The sequence below is a fragment of the Crassostrea angulata genome, chromosome 8 (genome assembly GCF_025612915.1).
Source record: "Crassostrea angulata isolate pt1a10 chromosome 8, ASM2561291v2, whole genome shotgun sequence".
Taxonomy (NCBI): domain Eukaryota; kingdom Metazoa; phylum Mollusca; class Bivalvia; order Ostreida; family Ostreidae; genus Magallana; species Magallana angulata.
This window is the reverse complement of record NC_069118.1, coordinates 38,527,228-38,550,895: the sequence shown is the minus strand read 5'-3', so window position 1 is coordinate 38,550,895 and position 23,668 is coordinate 38,527,228. Positions and strand designations below refer to the sequence as shown.

Genomic DNA, 23,668 nt, shown 5'->3' with positions numbered 1-23,668 from the left:
TTCCTGGGGAAAATATTTTTGCTTTGTAATCTTAAGTAATTTGATAATTTCACTTGATAAAGTTACCTTATTTAATTTTCATGATATTTGTGTCAGTCCGTAACCATTCTATGTAATCAATGCTTCTTATCACAAATAAAATATTTATATACTGTATACAGGGGAATATTCGCCCTCGTTTTATTTTTGCACCTTTTGTCTTCGTTGTCAGGGGGCTAATCCAGGACTAGGCGAAGTCCAATGTCTCAAATTATACCTCTTTGCGCAGAACTGTGTCTGGGCGAATTGAATATTGGGCGAAAATGATTGCATGTGTAGAAGGGAGAGAATAACACAGGGCGAAATAACCCTGTATAAAGTATTGCCTCGTTTGCTGAGGTCTCATTAAAAAGTTTATGTCATATTAGATAATATCTCCGGCAATAATTTGAATCTACCAATTCAGAACACAAGATGCACAAGGTCTTTCCCTCTGTATTACATAACAAACGCCCGTTTTCTTTAAATAAAGAGGTTTCAATGTTGTGAAAACAATCATTTCAGAAATGTTTCCACGTCAAACACAAGGTATTTTTTTAAATGTTTTTTAAAATACATAAAAATGACAAAGATTAAGAACATTCATTATTTAAAATTTGATTTCATATTTTTTAATTATTATTTTTGCAACCCTAGATTTTGTGTATTGCAGATACATGTATCGTGGTAACTTTTTCAAGAACCAATTGCTGTTAACTTAAAGTTATAAAAATGGCTAACATGTATGTCAGTGTTACAACAAACATTACGGATTTTTACGATGATGTTCAGAACAGTGATATTTTCAACAGAAGCGACAATTCGACTATAAAGATAACTACTGTTCACTTCAATAATGACGAACTACAATCCAAGCCTACCTTTGAGATCATGTTTGGTGACACGACGTTTGAAACAGCTTTTGTGTATGTTTGTCTGGTCATTACATTTCTTGGTATCACTGGAAACATTGCTGCCATGGCAATAATCCTGTACAAACCCAAATTCCATACACCGACATTTGCTGCTATTGGATATCTGGCTCTAGCGGATTTCTTTGCAGGCATTATTCTCGGTTTGGTGCGGTTTACAACTTGTCTATATTTAGAAATTTTTACTTGTAAAACATTTACTATTAGTTTGTTTTATTATAATTCGTCTGGACACTTGTTGCTACTGGTCACTGTAAGATATTTAATTACAGTCCATCCCTTAATAAGCAAGAGACATTTAACAGTTAAGGTTGTCTCCTTGTGTTCACTTTCAGTCTGGTTTCTGAGCGCTCTCTTGGGCGGTATAACTCATTATGTAATGGCAAACAAAGATTCGTTGACAACTATTATTCGTGTCATAATCAATCTGGTTGTTTTGTGTGCAGTTTGCTCTACAATGATTTCGTTGCATATTCGTAAAATTAAAGCTCTACAAAACTCTTCATGTGTTCGAAGGCAAACACAACAAAGGAAAATGAACCTGGTCATCACTGGAATAACAGTTGCATTTATGCTATTTCAAATATTTCTAATCGCTGAAAAATTATACAAATCGTTTGGAGAACCAGTCGACGACGTTTCCGTTTTTCTTTCATCAAGTGTGAATTTTACTGCAAGTGTGTATTATTCTTGCAATCCGTACATATTCTTTTTTCTATCAATGTTTCTATCCAGTAAAATAAAGAATCGCAGTTGCACAAATACAAATAAAGTAGTGACACTTGTAAACATGTCTTAAGTACAAAGAATGTTGAACTACTAAATAAAATTATGAAATAATATCGCGATTGTCGCTGCATGGTATTAGCTTAAGATTACTTTAGGTATCTGATCCTCAGCTGGATAAATTTCAGTGTTGTAAACATCGTTAAGATGTCTGTTATTCGTTCTTTATACGTTTATACATGAATTAATATGGTGCGAAACTTTGTATATGGTATCCAAAAGTTTTACAAAGTTAAAGAATTTTAGTTCATCTGAGTTATGATAGGAAATATAATATATAATCTGAAAAGTGTTAAGTGCAGAAATGTGTATAAAGTTTAAATTGTTTTTTCTTTTTTTTTTTAAATGTCCTTTGTGTTATCTTTTAGTGTTTCAGTATTTAATTCGATACAGTAATACATGTAAACTGGTCAATATTCTGAGGTTTTGATTTTAATTTGTTATATTGTCACTTATCATGTTGAATAGACATGTAGTCTATTTTGCTATTGTTTTATCTTTGGTGGTACAAGTCTGATTTTAAATGTATAAAGTCAAATCCTATGCCAATTCCTTTGGGAAATCAAATGCTCTTATCATCATCCATTTGGCAATATGATTGCTACTTTGAGAGAAGGGGTAGTGAAGAACTTCATTATTTCTTTTGGAGTTTGTCGCAACATATACTTTGTGTTACTTGTATTGTCCCTTGTGTTATATGTAGATATCCTTGTTTCGTTTCTTGGTCTTACTGGCACATTTTCCCTAAATTTTTGTTTCAAATCTTTCCAAATTTTTTTTTTTAAACTGCAACAATAAACTGTCCTATTCAAATGAAAAGTTTATTGGCAAAACCAGGTTTTTATCGCTTCGGATAATGATTATCTTGTTGTTACATTTTAAAGGATTATCATATTTTACCTTACTAAACTCTTACAGCTGCATGTTTTTAGATATTCTTGGTTATGGACACAATTTGTTTATTTTTTTCATTGGAGTAATTTCAATCAAGATATTAAGATTATGATTCTACGAACCTGTAACTTTTGTCAATGTTAATTTTAATGCGACTTCTAAGCAAGTAAAATCATGGACATTACTTGTTGGGTCCATGTACATAAAATTTCAAGTTTTTAGTATATGTCGATATAATTCTTTGTGTTTAAGTATTGTTTATGGAACTTTATATTTGCTTGTTAAAATAAAACTTAAAAAAAAACAAATTAAAACTGTGCATATATTGTTTTCGAAATATTGCCTGTGGAATTTGAACAAATTTTGAAAATGACCCATACAAAAACAGAAACTATATATAAATACATTCCTCCCTTTGTGAAGGAAAATTAAGACCAAAATCACCTAATTTTTCTATTCAAAACAGAAATTTACAAATATCTAGTAACTAATATGTCTCAACTTCCCCGAAGATTGTTAAACATATATAGAACGACATCAATCAAATAAGTCATGGGTTGCCGGTAGGGAATTCGAACAAACATTGCCTATACTGTACGCTACTCTCAGGATGCTTGCTCTGTGTCTGGTTCATATCTGTGAGCCTGCCAATAAACATGTGTTATTTGTTATAGTGTTACTATGGATATCGCATCGTAACTCGGCACAAATGTAAAGATTAGCTAGCAATGTGAACTACACTGACAAATTTATGAGAAGGGGGATGGGGGGTGGGGGGCGGGGGTTCTGTGTGAGTCGCGTCTACTTTTTATTTCTAAGATTGAGTAACGTTATGGGAAAATGTCGTGTCATTCCAATTAGTATGTGAGAAAAAATAATAAGCGTTGAAGCAGAGATTTTATCAGGGTTTGTTTTGGTTGGTAATGGTGCATGTATAAGCATGCATGGCGATGTTGTTTTTCAGATACTTTGGAGGCAGAATTATACACGTGTACAAAATTAATTTTTTAGATATTAAATAAGGGAAGTACCACTATTTCATTCATTCGTCGTTAAGTTTGATTTTTTTGCCTATCATTACTCTTTTGACACCTTATTAATCTTCCCAAAAAAAATAAAATAACGGGAAAACAGATATTGAGATTTATTATTTGATGATTATTTTTACGTAAGTACATGTACGTTCGTATATACAAGCCACTAGTTTTACTCATGAAAATAAGTGTTTTAATGTGTTTCAACCTTTAATTGCGTTTGAAACATTTACCGCTTTAATTCGTGTTTTTAGTCTACGTGCATTAAGTATTGTAAATCTCTACGTAATCTTTGAAGAACATTTTTGTAACAGATTGATCCATGCAAGCATTTTGCGTTATATCGCACAGTTGTTGTCGTGCCAAAGTGAAGGAAATAGGGGCGAAAAACAGTTGTCGACATTCAAGCAAAAAACTCATCAAAGCAAACTCACAAACAGAACGCAATCTTATTTCTGCAAAGCCATCTTATATGCTACTATCTAAGATATATTACTAAATAAATTAAGTATTTTGGAACACTTAAAATTATTTTCCCTAATCCCAGTAAAAAAAAAAAACACTCGACATTTTATGTTATCTAGGTCACCCATTCCTATACATTGTCGTCAATATTCACCTGACACGATATTTAATACTTACTTTTCTGAAAGGATAAGATAGGATAAGAGCCATTTCTGGCCCCCTCAGCAAATATTTTCATTTTACTACCATGCATAGTATTGACCTTAGTAATCAACATGGTAGGATTTTTTTCTTAGTAACCCTTCAGTATAGTTGCCTAGCAACGAAACAAACGTGACCATGGTTTCGGTCTAAATTAAGAAAAAAACCTCTTCATTCAATTGGGAAATTTTAAGTTACTGTTATTTGATTAGCATAAGTTTGTTTAATTGAAGTACCAACATGAATTCATGCATTAAATGCATAAAATTATTTACTCAACGTTTCCATGACAACCATGGATTTCCATAGTAACCAACTAATTAGCTTCTATTTCAAGCCCGATTGCATTCTGTGAAGTATACAACTTAATAAAAAAAACTTTTAAAAGCTTTTAAATAAATAATGTAACATTTTTTTTTACATTAATGTTCATGACATTGTGTTTCCTGTTACCAAAAAAAAAAACATTCCATAGCAACCATATGAATATAGATAGATCTGCAAATGTGTAAGGTTGTTTGTGCTTAACATAGCATTGACCTTCGTTCTCGACATCTTAGAGGATTTTCTTGGTAACCATTTGATTTACATATACACGTAGAATCATGCAATTCAAAAGATATGAGTGAGGGTTCTGTTATTAAATAGATGAAGGAAACACCTTGTCCTTTTACTTATATGGTAGTTACAATAAATTACGTATTTATCATCCTTCTTTTTAAACTTTTAAAACTAACAATAACATTAACACATCAAAAGAAAAACGTAATTTAAATTCAGAAATGCATTTATTCAATGATTTTTTTCGGTAACCAATTAAATAATATTTCAAGCCCAAATACAAACAGCATGCACAAGTATAAAAGGTTCATAGTATTTAACATTGCAGTTATTTTTTCCCTTATTTTTTCTACAAATTGAAATGTGAATTTTTCCTAGCTACACATTCCAGAATATATGTGTTCACAGCAAGCTTGGGGCGAATTACATTGTAAAGTAATGCATTACATTACTATAACTTCATGAATTTGGGCATTAAATTGCCATTACCATTACTTGATTTTCTTGAAGTAATGCATTACATTACCATTACATAAGTGAAGTAATGCATTACCATTACCATTACTTTGTTTTAGAAAAGCAAAGCTAATAAAGAGTTTTTGCAAATGTTTTAAATATGAAACACTCTCTAACATATCTACAGGTTCATGCTCAATATCAGGTTCAAATTCAATGACTATACAAGAGTCATTCTTTATTTGCTCAATATATAATCATCTTGTGGCATTATGAACAACATACGTATTACATAAGTAAAATGATATTTATAGACATTTGGCATGATGCAATGTAGGATACGAAATAGAGACACAGAATTACATGCATAACAAAAAACATTTCATGGAATAATGTTGCGGTTATTAAAAGCTAAATAGAGATACATGTATTTATATATAAATAGAGATTACACAAATCTATATAATTTTGGACACTTAATTGTATTAATTCATATACAGATGGTTTTTCCCAGTTATATTTCTTAAGATACGGTGTTTTAATCGTATTTCTTTCTACTGAGGACACTTTAAGACAAAAGATTGCTTTTGCACTTTATGATCGAAGTTTCGAAGGGTTCATCTTTTAACTGCATCCTGTTAGTTTGAAAATCTTCCCAGCTTTTATAATACTAAATAAATGTTTTACAGGAGCAGTCGAAGCTTGAACTGAAAAGTGCTGTTTGACGATCTTTATCTTAGGATATATTAAGTGCAATAATAGAAAAAATACATGAATCCTGTATTTTCTATAAGTCCAAACTTAAGTACAGTGTACTTAATATACGAATGAGAGAGAGAGAGAGAGAGAGAGAGAGAGAGAGAGAGAGAGAGAGAGAGACAGAGAGAGAGACAATAAGTAATTATAATTATTTTCAAATGGGTTATGATATTGGAAGTGATAATTAATTTCATCATGGATGGACAGTACATTCATTTTGCTTTTAAAGGTGCATGTCTGTCTCCTATTCTATGGGACATAGCAAAGGGAAGGGGATTGGGGTGTTTAGCACTTCTTATAACAATAGATTTTTTTGATACTTAGATTATCCTGGGGGCACAGTGTGTTGTTGACACATTTCTTATTGAAGTACAAACTAATTGGATCAGTAAATTGTTTAAATGATTAAAAACTCTTAATAACAACACTTAAAAATGTTATGAAATTGTGCTGTTATATTTAGTAATATTAACAATTCAAAAATGAATTTTAAAAAATCTTTTTTTAATAGTACAATTAAAACATTTTTATCTCAATGATTTCTTTCTTCTTTAAAAAAAAATTTAATCAAATTCAGTTTCAACTATTCGTTTATTCATAACATTTTTAAAAGTGAACATGCATAAATAGGCATAGTAATGCAAAGTAATGCCATGTAATGCCAGCATTACACTAGATTTTGGAAAGTAATTAATTACATTACCATTACTTGTAATGCTAATTTTGTGGCATTACACATTACTAGCATTACTTTGAAAACATGTAATGCATTGCAATGCATTACCATTACATTTAGCATTACCCCAAGCCTGGTTCACACAGAGAGAGAAGATAATGTACAAAATAGTATCATCTACTATATTTCAAACCCAATGATTGGTACCTGTACATGTAACAAAGAATGATACATATCTCCCTAAAGTATTAACAAACATGAATGAAACACATGTACAAATTAGTATCGTCCATTATACTTCACTTATAATGACTGAAGCAAGCACACATAACATATATAGTATTCATATTAAAGTAATGGTTTCAAGAAATCATATTATAGTCAACAACATTGTGATTGTACATGTACACATGTTGTATACACATCAAAGAATTCTTCACAACAGGCTACATGTAAATTAAATAATTAACAGAATTTATCATACTATCAACAGAATGTATGGTACATTCATGTACATTAGCAAATACATATAACAATTACATGTACATATGTGCACTGTAATTATTTATCTGAAAGAAAAAAATCAATTTTTAACAACACACTTTTAAAAATATATGCTATATACATACTGTAAACTAACATTTATTCGCGACGACTTTATTTCGCAAGCCTAATCCATGTACGTTTTGTTATTACAATTATACGCCAAAGACTGGTTCATGGTGAGATATATTCGAGATGACAAAGCCCTTGCAAAAATTTCTCGCATACAAATAAAAGTTAGTTTACTGTATATGCCTGGTCACAAAAATTCTGTTATATGTAATATTCCTTCATGGCCATTTACTTTGCATTTTCATCTGAATTGAGTCCAATTTTCATGAAGCAGATCTTCACAAGCTGGCACATACAATGAAGATTCATGATCTGAAAAAAAATCAACAATACAAAACACATTTCTTAAACATATGCCATGAAATGCATTCATAAGCAATATTTCTAAGGTTTCACTATTTTGATTCAATTTAATTGATTAAATTGTCTTATATTTCTTCTTATATATTTTAATTACGACACTATTCATCTCAAGGTCACTGACTCAATCACTACATCTGTTTACAAGCTCAATACCTTACCCTTGTGCTATGATGATGTTCAATCATAATGATTGATACAATTTAATAAAGCATTTTTTAAAAATCCAAATGAGGTACCTTGCAATTTTTATTCATATAGGTTTGAAAAATATGAATGTTTTAATTTATTTTCATAAATAATTTTTAATAAAGAATAAAATGTATAATTAATTTATTTGATATTAATATTATGCATGTATTGAAACAAACATATTTCCACTTTTTCAGAAATACAAAAACAATATTGTATAAAATAATTTTAAAGCATATATTCTTCTTTGAACAACGAAATCTTGTTTTATATTTGATACTTAAACGATCCATATGGTAATGTTTCAGTGTAATCTAATACAATCACTATCTGCTTTTCAGTACTTTCAGTACTTTGATTATGTACTGTCAACAAAGTTGGGGGCTTTCCACATTCTAAAAATAGATTTCGGGGGTTTGAAGATGAATTTGCTTTTCAGCAATACATTCGTGATTTAGCATTGTAAAATGTTAAAAGGATTAACAAAAACCAATCAGCACTTACATTACTTCGAGCTACTAAGTACTACATGGCTTTTGTGCACGATTTCACTGTAGAGGCTACTATAGTTTCTATAGTGACATCAGGCGACAATCGTCGTCTGTAAAAACGAATGCGTTTGTTTACACCACTTTTTCCATAAATATAAAATAATAAAACACATTCTATTTAAATACATATGAACATTTTTAATAATATTTGTTCTAAATTAGTACATTTTAACTTTTTATAAGGATATGGTATGTAGTCATTTCAAGCAGTCGGCAGCTGTGCTGCAGGAACGCTACACGTGTAAGCCGCGTCAATCTTGATACTTGTTGTGTTGTTCACATTAAAATTCATACTTTAAAGGATTAAAACTAAATTAAATCATAATGAAAAGTAACATTGCTGATAATTTTGTGAAAATACACATATGTAACTACATAAAATAACGTGCACTTACCAAACTTCTGCAAGTTCAGCTTCTCCGTCACAATGTTTGTTTCCGGAAAAAATTACGCCGATCGATTCAGACTGATGTTTATAATTTTTCACACGATTTTTTCTCCGAATTTTCCATATTTGAACATGAGCGACTAAGAATACCACGAAAAAAATTTAAACAAAGAAAGTACATATCTATTGCTTACTACAGACGAAATTTTGTTGTGGTATTCTTAGTCGCTCATATTTTTTAGAACGCAAGAAAGTTGAAAATAGTGGTTTTCTTGGTGTTTTTCAGAAATAGGCATGTATTCCATCCATTTAATTTTATTTCACCAACACTTGTGAAGAAATGAAACAGTTTCTATAGTTAGTGCTTGTTATCAACTTTATAAAAAATATGATATTTGTTAATGTACGTGCAGTTTATTTTATAGAAAAATTGGGGGCATTTCTACTATATATATCCTATCTAGTTCTTACTGAACCAATATTTACTAAAGGACTATGTGCGGTATGGTCAAATATCTGCCCCCATTTCAACCAATTTTCAAATAGTATCGTATAAAAATGAAATCTTCACAAATCATTGTAAAGAGGATGCTATAACTTTAATAATGATTTTAGTCATCATTGCTCACTCCCTGTTTATCTATGACGTCACCTAAATGACCTAATTCCCGCAAATTTGCAAACAAATGAAGATATTCTCATTTTTGCTCTATATTTTGCATTCGGAAGTATAGAGCGCAGGTCTGCTCAAGTGCGATTTTAACATATGTTTTTCTTCAGATAGTTATACATATTATACTAAAAAATGGTACTTGAGCAAGCCAGCGCTCGATGTTTCCCAGTCGAATAACCATCGGAAAACACCCATATTTTGCTACAAAACATCAATTTATCAAAATAATGCAATATTCATGACGTCATTTCTACATTATGACGTCACTGTGGTGATTACCTTTTACACCTTTATTTCCAATATGATTTTTTATCTTTCACCTTATTTTAAAGCTCTTTCTAAAACTTTGATTTTGGGAGGCAAAAATTACATAAAACCGCACTTAGTCCTTTGGTATAACGTTTAGCTGTTGGTAAAATGTACAATATTCTAAATCCTTATTTACCATTCCAGGTCTTTTAATATTTTCTCTACACCTGGTCATTACACACCACAATTTAGGTACAAACATATTTATGGTGAGCAATTGCATGTAGTTAGCCTCTGCTGCAACAGTTGTGGGGTTTTTTGTACCCCATGGTCAGGTTTCTGTTGAAAGCAATAGGCTCTAATAGTCATATTAAAAATCTCTCTCTATATTCAATATTATTTATAAGATTTGTAATTGACTGTCAATAAAAATATGCTCGGTTGCTAAAGTCCATTGACCGCGCCGTCTATATTCTTTAGCGATCAGACATATCTCCGAAGAAATTCAGTAACAAACTCAATTGTTTGTTTTCAATAGATTAAACAAATCCATGTGTGATAAAAAAATATGTATAACAGCCGCCATGTAACCGTATATTGTATACGTATATATTATATTGTACTGACTCGTTTACCGACTATTTTGTTTTGACACTTGCTGACTTTTGAAATATAGACGACAATCACTCGACGGGTTTTATCCAATGACGTTGCGCCACTTTAGCTCGAGACAAAACAAAAACTACTTGTAAGCAACGATATGTAACAAACATGCTGAATCATAATATCTTGTACTCCCCTGCAAATAAATGTGAAATTCATGACATCTGAGTCAGGTGAATTGGGCGTAGCTCTATTTGTCATATTGTGAAGACATATTCGTTAGATATTCCCATGTGCTTTTAGGCGACAGTTTCTAAACTTTATGTTAAAAAGTACGTGTGACCATGGCATAGTTTGCGAATTAAAGAGAAGAGTGAGTCAGAGAGAGAGAGAGAGAGAGAGAGAGAGAGAGAGAGAGAGAGAGAGAGAGAGAGAGAGAATAGTGATCTCTATATTTTATTTCAGTACTGTGTCGACCGTCATTGGAGCTTTACTATTCACCCTTGGTCTGCTTCTGGTTTTGTCATGTTTTCTGTTATGCTTACACGCCTGTTTTGTGATGTACGTCAAAGACCAATCAACGCAAACCCAAGATGTAAGTTACAGTTCGTAGGATCTAAGGGCCTTTTTTTTGTTATTGGAATCTACATTAATCTCAGTATGAATTAATAGGACTGAGATATCGGAATCTCAAGGATCTGAATTTAAACAGATTGCACTTTGTAAAACAAAGTGGCGCCGATATTTGGTTCCAGTGTTAAATTCTATTAATAACTCCTGATGGCCAAGATTTAGACTATTATGTTTACATAATTATATTTAATTTGACAACTTATTTTCGACTCAAAAAGATCATATTGATTGTCGAATCACTTAGATGAAAAAAAATGGCAGATTATTTTTCCTCTTTGATTTTACACATGCAAGTATCATCTTTAAATTTCAATCATATACTGATACATCAGCATTGACAAGCGTGATCGAGATGCAGACTAGTTTCCATAGCGATTATATGTTGTTGTTTTCTGTAACTCAATTTCTTGCCTATGTAGTAATGTCTTCTGTATTTTTAGAGCGACATCAACACATCTTCAAACAGCAAAAGAGATTCTGATCAAATTCCGACATACGCTTTTATTGACAAGAAACCGCCACCTTCACCTTCCAGCATCCATAACGGTCGAGTTGCACCAAAGAAATTCGTGACCATTGGTGGTTATGCATCCCAAAACAACGCAGCAGATTTGGGATCTCATAATAGGACAACTCCAGAGTATGGAACTGCGGCTCATGAAAATAGCAGATTCAATTCTAAATATCCAACATCTAATGCAAGACAGCAACAGTTTCAACAAGGGCCTCAGCGAGTTGCGCAGCAATCGTATGCTTTTCCAATGAACTCATCGCATCCAACACCATATAGCACTCTGAAGCAACAAAATCAGAGACAGCAACCAATCGTCCATCATCAACAACAGCAGCAACAGCAACAACATAATGATATCCAGCAAAGCAACTTTAGATTTAATTCGTACGCCGAAGACATGGATTACGATAATCCCGTGGAAACTATGCCATTGATGGCAGAAAAACAGCAGTCTGTTCATTTCAAAACTTCAAACGACGACACGTTTGAACCAAAGCCTCTTGTTTATCCGTCTGCCAGACGACCTATAACCTTTTATCAAATGTCGTCTTCAAAGATGAGCATTTATGACAATATGCAGTTCGGTTTAGATTCTTTTAAACAGGACAGAGAAATTGATTGACTTGTCTACAGTTGCTTCGTTGAAGCACTTCAGTGACTATATGCATTGAACAGTTTAATTATTACCAAATACCCTACTGTTGATATGTATCTTTTTGGCTAGTTATATAACAAAGCATAAGTGTAGCCCGGTCACAGGAAAATTCAATGGTATAAATTGATTTTAAAAGAAATTAAATGAAAGTAAAGATAAAAAATTACAGATTTTTATATATTTTGAAAATTTGAATAACTCACAATTTTTTTTTTAATTTCATACATTTATTATTTTTGATATATAATTTTATTCTGATTTTTGTATATCAATATATTATTGCATTTTGTAAATATAATCATTGCATGAACGGAAACAGGAATTGAACGAGAATATCCGTCTGAGTGTGAATGATAAAGCGTTTCTATGAATATAACTGTAATTATAAATGTTATAAAATATTATTTTTTTGTATGTTCTTTACATTACGCATGCAATTACATAACATTTGTGAATAATTCAGAGAGATATTAAATAAGAAATTTAAAAAAAAAAATCTATTACAGAAACCAAAATAAAATAAAATAAAAAGTTGCAAAATTACGCATTAAGATATTCTACATTGGTCCTCTTAAAGCTCAATTTTAAAAGATGAAGTGCTCGACTTTGTTTAATTGTTATTTAAAGAAGATATGATACATGCATATAATATATACACATATTTCATTTAAATGAATATATATAAACTCTTCATGATTTGGTATTTAATATACTTTCTGTTAGCAATATGCTTAAAAGAATATAATGAAGTAATTATAAGTCAAGAAGATCCAAATGAAGTAAACCTATATGGAAATGTAAATACGAAATAAAACCTATATATGTTCATTCTAGTGGGGCATTTGATACAAAAAAGATAAACTGTCCCTTCGTACAGGTAATTATATTCTCAAGCTGCATGTCCATGCGTGATAGTAAGCCTTCGCCAAGACCATATCTTGTACAACCCAAGTTTGCCTGATACATACACAGTTTCTCTAATAGTAATTTGCTTATACAGAAACAAACAAGATTTTGCTCAAAATATGGAAGCGGATGATACAGGTTTGTCCGATGTCGTCAGCATAGTTACTTTCACATGTGTATGAAGCATTAAACGAATTATATGATTGTATATACTGTCCAGTGGGTAAATAATGCTTTAGAAAGTTAAAATCGGACATAATACTTTTCTTTTGAAATTAGATTTTCTTGCTTTAGTATATGTAAACTTTTTTTGTGGGATAAACATTGAAACAAATTGCTTAATTTGTTTAACACTTAGAGCAACTATATACATGTAGAGCAAACAGAAACTCAATTTGTTATTTCTTCCATAGAACTTCAAACATACCCTTTTTCCCTAAGATCGAAGAATGCTTTGTCACAATCTGTCTTGATGAGTTAGTAAATTGGCAGGAAGGAAGGATCCATCGTCTTAAGTCACTGTCTGGAGTTCGCACAACACTCTTCTCCAGATTGGAGAGGATCGCTCATCTTGGTCGTGGTTTGATAATTGGAAGGAACCACAGAATTAACATATGGCGTTCAGTAAAAAGAATGTTGACTGAATGATAGTCACTTTTCAGTCACATATCAGTCACGTGACAGTAGCATTTCAGTCACATTCCAGTAACATTTTGGTCACTTTTAAGTAACGTCTCATCATGTATTTCGTTGTCGTATAAAGCCTTTTCCTGGGGAAAATATTTTTGCTTTGTAATCTTAAGTAATTTGATAATTTCATTTGATAAAGTTACCTTATTTAATTTTCATGATATTTGTGTCAGTCCGTAACCATTCTATGTAATCAATGCTTCTTATCACAAATAAAATATTTATATACTGTATACAGGGGAATATTCGCCCTCATTTTATTTTTGCACCTTTTGTCTTCGTTGTCAGGGGGCTAATCCAGGACTAGGCGAATTCCAATGTCTCAAATTATACCTCTTTACGCAGAACTGTGTCTGGGCGAATTGAATATGGGGCGAAAATGATTGCATGTGTAGAAGGGAGAGAATAACACAGGGCGAAATAACCCTGTATAAAGTATTGCCTCGTTTGCTAAGGCCTCATTAAAAAGTTTTTGTCATATTAGATAATATCTCCGGAATCAATAATTTGAATCTACCAATTCAGAACACAAGATGTACAAGGTCTTTTCCTCTGTATTACATAACAAACGTCCGTTTTCTTTAAAAGGTTTCAATGTTGTGAAAACAATCATTTCAGAAATGTTTCCACGTCAAACACAAGGTATTTTTTAAAATGTTTTTTATAATACATAAAAATGACAAAGATTAAGAACATTCATTATTTAAAATTTGATTTCATATTTTCTAATTATTATTTTTGCAACCCTAGATTTTGTGTATTGCAGATACATGTATCGTGGTAGCTATTTCAAGAACCAATTGCTGTTAACTTAAAGTTATAAAAATGGCTAACATGTATGTCAGTGTTACAACAAACATTACGGATTTTTACGATGATGTTCAGAACAGTGATATTTTCAACAGAAGCGGCAATTCGACTATAAAGAGAACTACTGTTCACTTCAATTATGACGAACTACAATCCAAGCCTACCTTTGAGATCATGTTTGGTGACACGACGTTTGAAACAGCTTTCGTGTATGTTTGTCTGGTCATAACATTTCTTGGTATCACTGGAAACATTGCTGCCATGGCAATAATCGTGTACAAACCCAAATTCCATACACCGACATTTGCTGCTATTGGATATCTAGCTCTAGCGGATTTCTTTGCAGGCATTATTCTCAGTTTGGTGCGGTTTACAACTTGTCCATATTTAGACGTTTTTATGTGTAAAACATTTACCGTTAGCTTGTTTTATTATAGTTCTTTCGGGCACTTATTGCTACTGGTCACTTTAAGATATTTAATTACAGTCCGTCCCTTAATGAGCAGGAGACATTTAACAGTTAAGGTTGTCTCCTTGTGTTCACTTTCAGTGTGGTTTCTAAGCGCTCTCTTGGGCGTTATAACTCATTATGTAATGGCAAACATAGATACCTATTCGTTGACAACTATTATTCGTGTCATAATCAATCTAGTTGTGTTGTGTGTAGTTTGCTCTACAATGATTTCGTTGCATATTCGTAAAATTAAAGCTCTACAAAACTCTTCATGTGTTCGAAGGCAAACACAACAAAGGAAAATGAACCTGGTTATCACTGGAATAACAGTTGTATTGATGCTATTTCAAACATTTCTAATCGCTGAAAAATTATACAAAGCATTTGGAGAACAAATCGACGACGTTTCCCTTTTTCTTTCATCAAGTGTGAATTTTACTGCAAGTGTATATTATTCTTGCAATCCGTACATATTCTTTTTTTTATCAATGTTTCTATCCTGTAAAATAAAGAATTGCAGTTGCACAAATACAAAAAAAAAGTGGTGACACTTGTAAACATGTCTTAAGTACAAAGAATGTTGAACTACTAAATAAAATTATGAAAAAATAATGCCATTGTCGCTGCATGGTATTAGCTTAAGATTACTATGGCTATCTGATCCTCAGCTGGATAAATTTCAGTGTTGTAAACATCGTTAAAATGTCTCTTCTTCATATGGTGCGAAACTTTGTGTATGGTATCCAAAAGTTTAACAAAGTTGAAGAATTTTAGTTCATCTGAGTTATGATGGGAAATATAATATATTATCTGAAAACTGTTAAGTGCAGAAATGTGTATAAAAGTTTAAATTGTTCTTTTTTTCTATGAAATGTCCTTTGTGTTATCTTTTAGTGTTATAATATCTGATTCGATACAGTAATACATGTAAAGTGGTCAATATTCTGAGGTTATGTGATTGTCATCATCTATTAAAATATACATGTAATGATAACGGGCAATACACTTAAAATAAAATAAAATTAAAAGTTGCAGAATTAAGATATTTAACATTGTTCCTCACAAAGGTCAATTTTAAAAGATGAAGTGTTCGACTTTGTTTAATTGTTATTTAAAGAAGATATGATACATGTATATAATATATACACGTATTTCATTGAAATGAATATATATAAAATCTGCATGTGTCAAATTTAAAGGATTTGGTATTTAATACACTTTCTGTTAGCAATATGCTTAAAAGAATACTAGACTATTGACCCGTGCATGCACGGGTTAACATTGTATATGATATCGGATATTTATGAAATAGATGCATCGACACAGAATAATCGAACTGTGACTCGGGACAGGCCTATACCACAGTTAAAATGCCTCCCATATACCCGTAGTGTAGCAAAAAATTGCAGAAACGCTCCGAAACGATTTTGGAGAAAATTAATGAAGCTGCACTGAAAATAACAGTCAAATTATTCATTATAAACCATTTTGAGGCTGTAGATACCTTCCATCTAAGAATTTAATTCTTATTAATGAAGAAGTCGACACTTTCTCCCGCAACGTTTTTCACTCGCTTCGAGTTGACATTCATATTTTTCATATTAGATTCACTGAGTTAGAGTTATCTCCCGTATTTCCTTTGATGAAAAGAGTATATATATGACAAATTTACACATATTTGTAATATCGTTTTTGAGTTTATCCATGCAAATGTGATATTCTGGAAACAAAAACTAAAGAGTCTTCCTTGATTTAGCATGAATGTTATGCACATGCGCAAGATTGTAAAATCCAAAAAATCCATATGATTTCCTGATTTTTTAAAGGAAGTTTCGCTGATTATTAATTAGCGAAGCTTAATTAAGAAAAAATAAAAACGAATTGATAATCTTCAAGTGCCAATAATGTTTAAAATATATAAAATAAATGACAGTTCTCTTCCAATTTCTCGGTATTAAAGCCCAAAAATTCGAGTCTATTATTTTAATATAGTAGTATAGATAATGAAGTAATTATAGGTAAAGAAGATCCAAATGAAGTAAACCTATATGGAAATGTAAATACGAAGTAAACCTATATATGTTTATTCTAGTGGGACATTTAATACCAAAAAGATAAACTGTCCCTTCGTACATGTAATTATATTCTCAAGCTGCATGTCCATGCGTAATAGTAAGCCTTCGCCAAGACCATATCTTGTACACTCTAAGTTTGCCTGACAAATACACAGTTTCTCTAATAGTAATTTGCTTATACAGAAACAAACAAGATTTTGCTCAAAATATGGAAGCGGATGATACAGGTTTGTCCGGTGTCGTCAGCTTAGTTACTTTCACATGTGTATGAAGCATTAAACGAATTATATGATTGAATATACTGTCTAATGGGTAAATAATGCTTTAGGAAGTTAAAATCGGACATAATACTTTTCTTTTGACATTAGATTTTCTTGCTTTAGTATATGTGAACTTGTTTGTGGGATAAACATTGAAACAAATTGCTTAATTTGTTTAACACTTAGAGCAACTATATACATGTAGAGCAAACAGAGACTTAATTTTTTACTTCTTCCATAGAACTTCAAACATACCCTTTTCCCCAAAGATCGAAGAATGCTTTGTCACAATCTGTCTTGATGAGTTAGTAAATTGGCAGGATGGAAGGATCCATCGTCTCAAGTCACTGTCTGGAGTTCGCACAACACTCTTCTCCAGATTGGAGAGGATAGCTCATCTTAGTCTGGTTTGATAATTGGAAGAAACAACAGAATGAACATATGGCGTTCAGTAAAAAGAATGATGACTGAATGACAGTCACTTTTCAGTCACATTTCAGTCACGTGACAGTAGCATTTCAGTCACATTTCAGTAACATTTTGGTCACTTTTAAGTAACGTTTCAGTCACTTTTCAGTTGACTGAAGGGCACAGTTTTATCCGGTGTATGCACTTATGCTCTTAAATATAATTCGTTCCACATACGAACAAGGACTTGTTTTCTTCAACTTATGTTGGACCACGATAAAACTCCTCTTTATTAACTTGTTTTTTCTTACCAAATTTAAAATTTATGAATTATTCAGGAATTTTTCTGATCATGTATTTCGTTGTCGTATAAAGCCTTTTCCTGGGGAAAAATATTTTTGCTTTGTAATCTAAAGTAATTTGATAATTTCATTTGATAAAGTTACCTTATTTAATTTTCATGATATTTGTGTCAGTCCGTCACCATTCTATGTAATCAATGCTTCTTATCACAAATAAAATATTTATATACTGTATACAGGAGAATATTCGCCCTCGTTTTATTTTTGCTTCGTTGTCAGGGGGCTAATCCAGGACTAGGCGAATTCCAATGTCTCAAATTATGCCTCTTTACGCAGAACTGTGTCTGGGCGAATTGAATATGGGGCGAAAATGATTGCATGTGTGGAAGGGAGAGAATAACACAGGGCGAAATAACCCTGTATACAGTATTGCCTCGTTTGCTAAGGTCTCATTAAAAAGTTTTTGTCATATTAGATAATATCTCCGGAATCAATAATTTGAATCTACCAATTCAGAACACAAGATGCACAAGATCTTTTCCTCTGTATTACATAACAAACGTCCGTTTTCTTTAAATAAAGAGGTTTCAATGTTGTGAAAACAATCATTTCAGAAATGTTTCCACGTCAAACACAGGATATTTTTTAAAATACATAAAAATGACAAAGATTAAGAACATTCATTATTTAAATTTTGATTTCACATTTTCTAATTATTATTTTTGCAACCCTAGATTTTGTGTATTGCAGATACATGTATCGTGGTAACTTTTTCAAGAACCAATTGCTGTTAACTTAAAGTTATAAAAATGGCTAACATGTATGTCAGTGTTCCAACAAACATTACGGATTTTTACGATGATGTTCAGAACAGTGATATTTTCAACAGAAGCGGCAATTCGACTATAAATAAAATTACTGTTCACTTCAATTATGACGAACTACAATCCAAGCCTACCTTTGAAATCATGTTTGGTGACACGACGTTTGAAACAGCTTTCGTGTATGTTTATCTGGTCATAACATTTCTTGGTATCACTGGAAACATTGCTGCCATGGCAATAATCCTGTACAAACCAAAATTCCATACACCGACATTTGCTGCTATCGGATATCTAGCTCTAGCGGATTTCTTTGCAGGCATTATTCTCGGTTTGGTGCGGTTTACAACTTGTCTATATTTAGAAGTTTTTACTTGTAAAACATTTACCATTAGTTTGTTTTATTATAATTCGTCTGGACACTTGTTGCTACTGGTCACTTTAAGATATCTAATTACAGTCCGTCCCTTAATAAGCAGGAGACATTTAACAGTTAAAGTTGTCTCCTTGTGTTCACTTTCAGTCTGGTTTCTAAACGCTCTCTTGGGCGTTATAACTCATTATGTAATGGCAAACAAAGATGCCCATTCGTTGACAACTATTATTCGTGTCATAATCAATCTGGGTGTTTTGTGTGCAGTTTGCTCTACAATGATTTCGTTGCATATTCGTAAAATTAAAGCTCTACAAAACTCTTCATATGTTCGAAGGGAAACACAACAAAGGAAAATGAACCTGGTCATCACTGGAATAACAGTTGCATTTATACTATTTCAAATATTTCTAATCGCTGAAAAATTATACAAAGCGTTTGGAGAAGCAATCGACAACGTTTCCCTTTTTCTTTCATCAAGTGTGAATTTTACTGCAAGTGTATATTATTCTTGCAATCCGTACATATTCTTTTTTCTATCAATGTTTCTATCCTGTAAAATAAAGAATCGCAGTTTCACAAATACAAAAAAAAGTAGTGACACTTGTAAACATGTCTTAAGTACAAAGAATGTTGAACTACTAAATAAAATTATGAAATAATAGCGAAATTGTCGCTGAATGGTATTAGCTTAAGATTACTAGTACCTGATCCTCAGCTGGATAAATTTCAGTGTTGTAAACATCATTCAGATGTTGTCTGCTCTTAATTTTTTATACGTGTATATATGATTGTATATTTCTATTTATATATACTGGAAATTTTTTGTATGGTATCCAAACGTTTTACAAAGTTATAGAAATTTAGTACATATGAGTTATGATGGGAAATAATATTATCTAAAAAGTGTCAAGTGCAGAAATTTGTATAAAGTTAAGATTGTTTTTTTTTTGTCCTTTGTGTTATCTTTTAGTGTTACAATATTTGATTTGATACAGTAATACAAGTCATGTAAGTTGGTCAATATTCTGAGGTTATGTGATTATCATCATTATTAAAATATGTAATGATATCGGGCATTACACTTTGATTTTAATTTGTTATATTGTCACTTAACACGTTGAATAAACTTGTAATCTATGTTGTTATTGTTTTATCTTTGGTGGTACTAGTCAGATTTTAAATGTATAAAGTGAAATCCTATGCCAATTCCTTTCTGAAATCAAATGCTCTTATTTTCATCCATTTGGCAAATGAATATGATTGCTATTTTGAGAGGATGGGTAGTGAAGAACTTCATTATTTCTTTTGGAGTTTTGCGCAACATATACTTTGTGTAACTTTTATTGCCCTTTGTGTTATGCCCATATCCTTGTTGCATTCCTTGGCGTTAACTGGCACATTTTCCCTAATTTTTTTGTTTTAAATTGTTGCACAATTTTTTTTTTTGAACTGCAACAATAAACTGTCCTATTCAAATGAAAAAGTTATTGGCAAAACCAGGTTTTTATCGATTCGGATAATAATCTATTTTGTTATATTTTAAAGGATTATCATATGCTACCATACTAAACTCTTACAGCTGCATGTTTTTTAAATCTTCTTGATTATGTACCCAATTTGATTTTTTTCAGTAATTTTAATCAAGATGTTAAGATTATGATTCTACAAACCTGTAATTTTTGTCAATATTAATTTTAACGCGACTTCTAAGCAAGTAAAAACATGGACATTACTTGTTGGGTCCATGTACATAAAATTCCATGTTTTTAGTATATGTCAATATAATTCTTTGTGTTTAAGTATTGTTTATAGAACTCTGATATTTGCTTGTTAAAATAAAACTTAAAAAAAAAATAAAACTCTGCATATATTGTTTTCGAAATATTGCCTGTGGAATTCGGACAAATTTTGAAAATGACCCATACAAAAACAGAAACTTTCGCTTTCTATTGTGTGAACGCTAATTTGTCCCTCTAAAATGATTTTGTTTGGTAATTTCGTCTTCAGTGATACACATGTACTTATGAGTGACAAATATTTTTTTATTTTTTTTTGATTTAGGGTTTCTTCTCTTTTTTGTGCTTAAATTTAAATAGAATTACGAATACATGCTTACAATGTATAAGCATAGTGTTTTCATTGTAAACGCAATAAATAATTATTGCTATGTAAAAATTTCTAAAGTGGACTACGCGACCAATATAACGTTTCAAATCTGTGTTATATTTTGTTTCACACAATCATAGACAAATAATTATGCACTTAATTTGTCGGACAAAATGCTTATTGAAAATTGATTTATTTTACATCGGATCAGCAAGCAAGCTTCATAGAACATGGACATTAAAATTTGGAAACATCTTTTTTTTCTTTCATCTAAAGAAACATTCTTGTGCAGGATATCAAATAAGTTGGATAATTTCTTTGTTTATCATACAATCATCTTGTTCTTAACATTTTAAAAACTTTTATGATCTTTTTTTAAACTTATTTAAGGGTGTTATTTAATGATATAGTTACAACATCTAATTCATTTGAAGACAATCCAATCCATACTCTCCCGATTTTCCAAGTAATGGATCTGTAGATTGTACAGTTATTTCCTGACAAGTTTACTTGTATCTACTACTGTATTTTCTAGTGTCTAAAGCGAGTAACACATGTATTACAAATTTAACAAAAAATAACTTAATGAAATTAAGCAATTTTAAAGATGACTCTAACTCTGTAAAAAAAAAAAGAAATTTATCAACAACTATGAAATTAGGACCTTATTATTGAAAAAGATGTGCAATGAAATACGCCATGTATTTTTGCATTCAAAAAGTGTGAAGTTGATTAAAAAAGTGTCATAACTCCAATTATGATTTTGTTTTATAAATTTTCAAAGTCTGGGTTTGTTTTGGATGTTTTTTTCATTTTGTTTAAAGTATAATGTTTAAGAATGTTAGCTATCAAATTTTAAGGTGCGGTTCATAATTTCATTGATTTTTTGGTTTTAAAATTCTTGATGAGACTTAGTTTTCCTTACTAACGTTTGTCGCGATAGGTGTGGTCATTTTCTCCTTATACGAGGTGCGTTCAATAAATGTTGTCATTGTTGTTACAAAAATAAAACGATAAGATATCTTTTGTTATTTTTTTAATGATTACCTTCAAAATAATCTCCTTAACATTCACACTCTTAATTTTAACCGATTTATCCAAGCTTTGAATGCATTCATATATATATATATATATATATATATATATATATATATATATATATATATATATATATATATATATATATATATATATTTTTTTTTTGGGGGGGGGGGGGTATTCATGTACTGATAAATGGCAGAGCCCAAAGCACATCTTGTTTCTGACAAGCGTTTGTTTTAGTTTAGGAAAAAGAAAGAAGTCCCAGAGAGACAAGTCGGTTGAATAGGGAGAATGTGGCAAAACAGGAACCGTTTCTGTTTCCAAAGATGATCCCATTTTGTGGGATTTATGTGCTGGGGGGTTTTACGATAGTAGACTGTTGCGAATTCCAAACTTTAGTCTTCTCCTTTCGGAGTGATTCTCAACTTTCTTCAGCACATAATTTTTGTATACATGTACATGTCCGGTGATTGATCGCCCTTTTGGAATAGTAACTTGAACTACAGGACCTTCACTATTAAAAGAACAATTGTGTAAAATATACTTTTTTGTACTATGGCATCGTTTTGCTATAACATGGCGTTTTGCCTTTTTAGTCAACCTCATCTTGTTATCAGTATTCCTCTGAGGTTCAATAATATATATCCATGTTTCTTCACCTGTAATTATTTTCGATAAACGTCGTCCATTGCAATTTTTTTTAGTTTTCTACACATTTCAACCCGCAATCGTTTTTGTTTTTCTTTTAATAGATGAGGTATCCATTTTGCACTAACCTTGCTGAGGCCAATGTGTTTCTTTAAATTTTTTAATACTGACCCCGATAAAATGCCTACTAAATTTTTCCTACTTGTTTAAAGGTTAATCGACCATCATTAATAATGGTATAGGTTGTTTTGCAAGTATTACATCCGTTGAAGCGCTCCAGGACGTTGTTTATCTAGGTGATATTAATTTTAAAACTAGATTATTAACAAAGCGTGAAAAAACATGATAAAATAGATATTTCAATTTGTTACAACATTACGGTTTCATAGTTGAATTGATATGTTCTTGTTGGAATAATGGCCATGAAAATAGTCGCATTGACAGCCTTGATATCTCGGAGTAGAGAATAACAGTTTCGAGATTTTATAATACTTTTTGATTTAAGTTTCCCAAACAATGTATGCCTTAGGGTGGGTAGGCCTGAGCTCATTAACAT

At 31.4% G+C, this 23,668-nt stretch overlaps 4 protein-coding genes across 4 annotated transcripts; all 4 read left to right on the top strand.

Annotated features, from left to right (window-relative positions):
* The first annotated feature begins 540 nt into the window (after positions 1-540).
* On the top strand, positions 541-2,886 carry LOC128158376 (trace amine-associated receptor 5-like). The gene is made up of 2 exons (XM_052821166.1): positions 541-567; positions 692-2,886. The coding sequence occupies exon 2, from the start codon at positions 751-753 to the stop codon at positions 1,747-1,749; it is 999 nt and encodes a 332-aa protein (XP_052677126.1). The 5' UTR covers positions 541-567; positions 692-750; the 3' UTR covers positions 1,750-2,886.
* Positions 2,887-10,635: 7,749 nt separating this feature from the next.
* LOC128158379 (uncharacterized) lies at positions 10,636-12,617 on the top strand. The gene is made up of 2 exons (XM_052821169.1): positions 10,636-11,008; positions 11,487-12,617. Exons 1-2 carry the CDS (start codon positions 10,736-10,738, stop codon positions 12,180-12,182), a joined length of 969 nt encoding a protein of 322 aa, XP_052677129.1. The 5' UTR covers positions 10,636-10,735; the 3' UTR covers positions 12,183-12,617.
* A 1,999-nt stretch (positions 12,618-14,616) lies between these two features.
* On the top strand, positions 14,617-15,658 carry LOC128158378 (lysophosphatidic acid receptor 3-like). Its single transcript, XM_052821168.1, has one exon. It carries the CDS (start codon positions 14,637-14,639, stop codon positions 15,621-15,623), a length of 987 nt encoding a protein of 328 aa, XP_052677128.1. The 5' UTR covers positions 14,617-14,636; the 3' UTR covers positions 15,624-15,658.
* A 3,271-nt stretch (positions 15,659-18,929) lies between these two features.
* On the top strand, positions 18,930-20,191 carry LOC128158375 (trace amine-associated receptor 7d-like). The gene has a single exon (XM_052821165.1). It carries the CDS (start codon positions 18,930-18,932, stop codon positions 19,974-19,976), a length of 1,047 nt encoding a protein of 348 aa, XP_052677125.1. The 3' UTR covers positions 19,977-20,191.
* Positions 20,192-23,668: the final 3,477 nt, after the last annotated feature.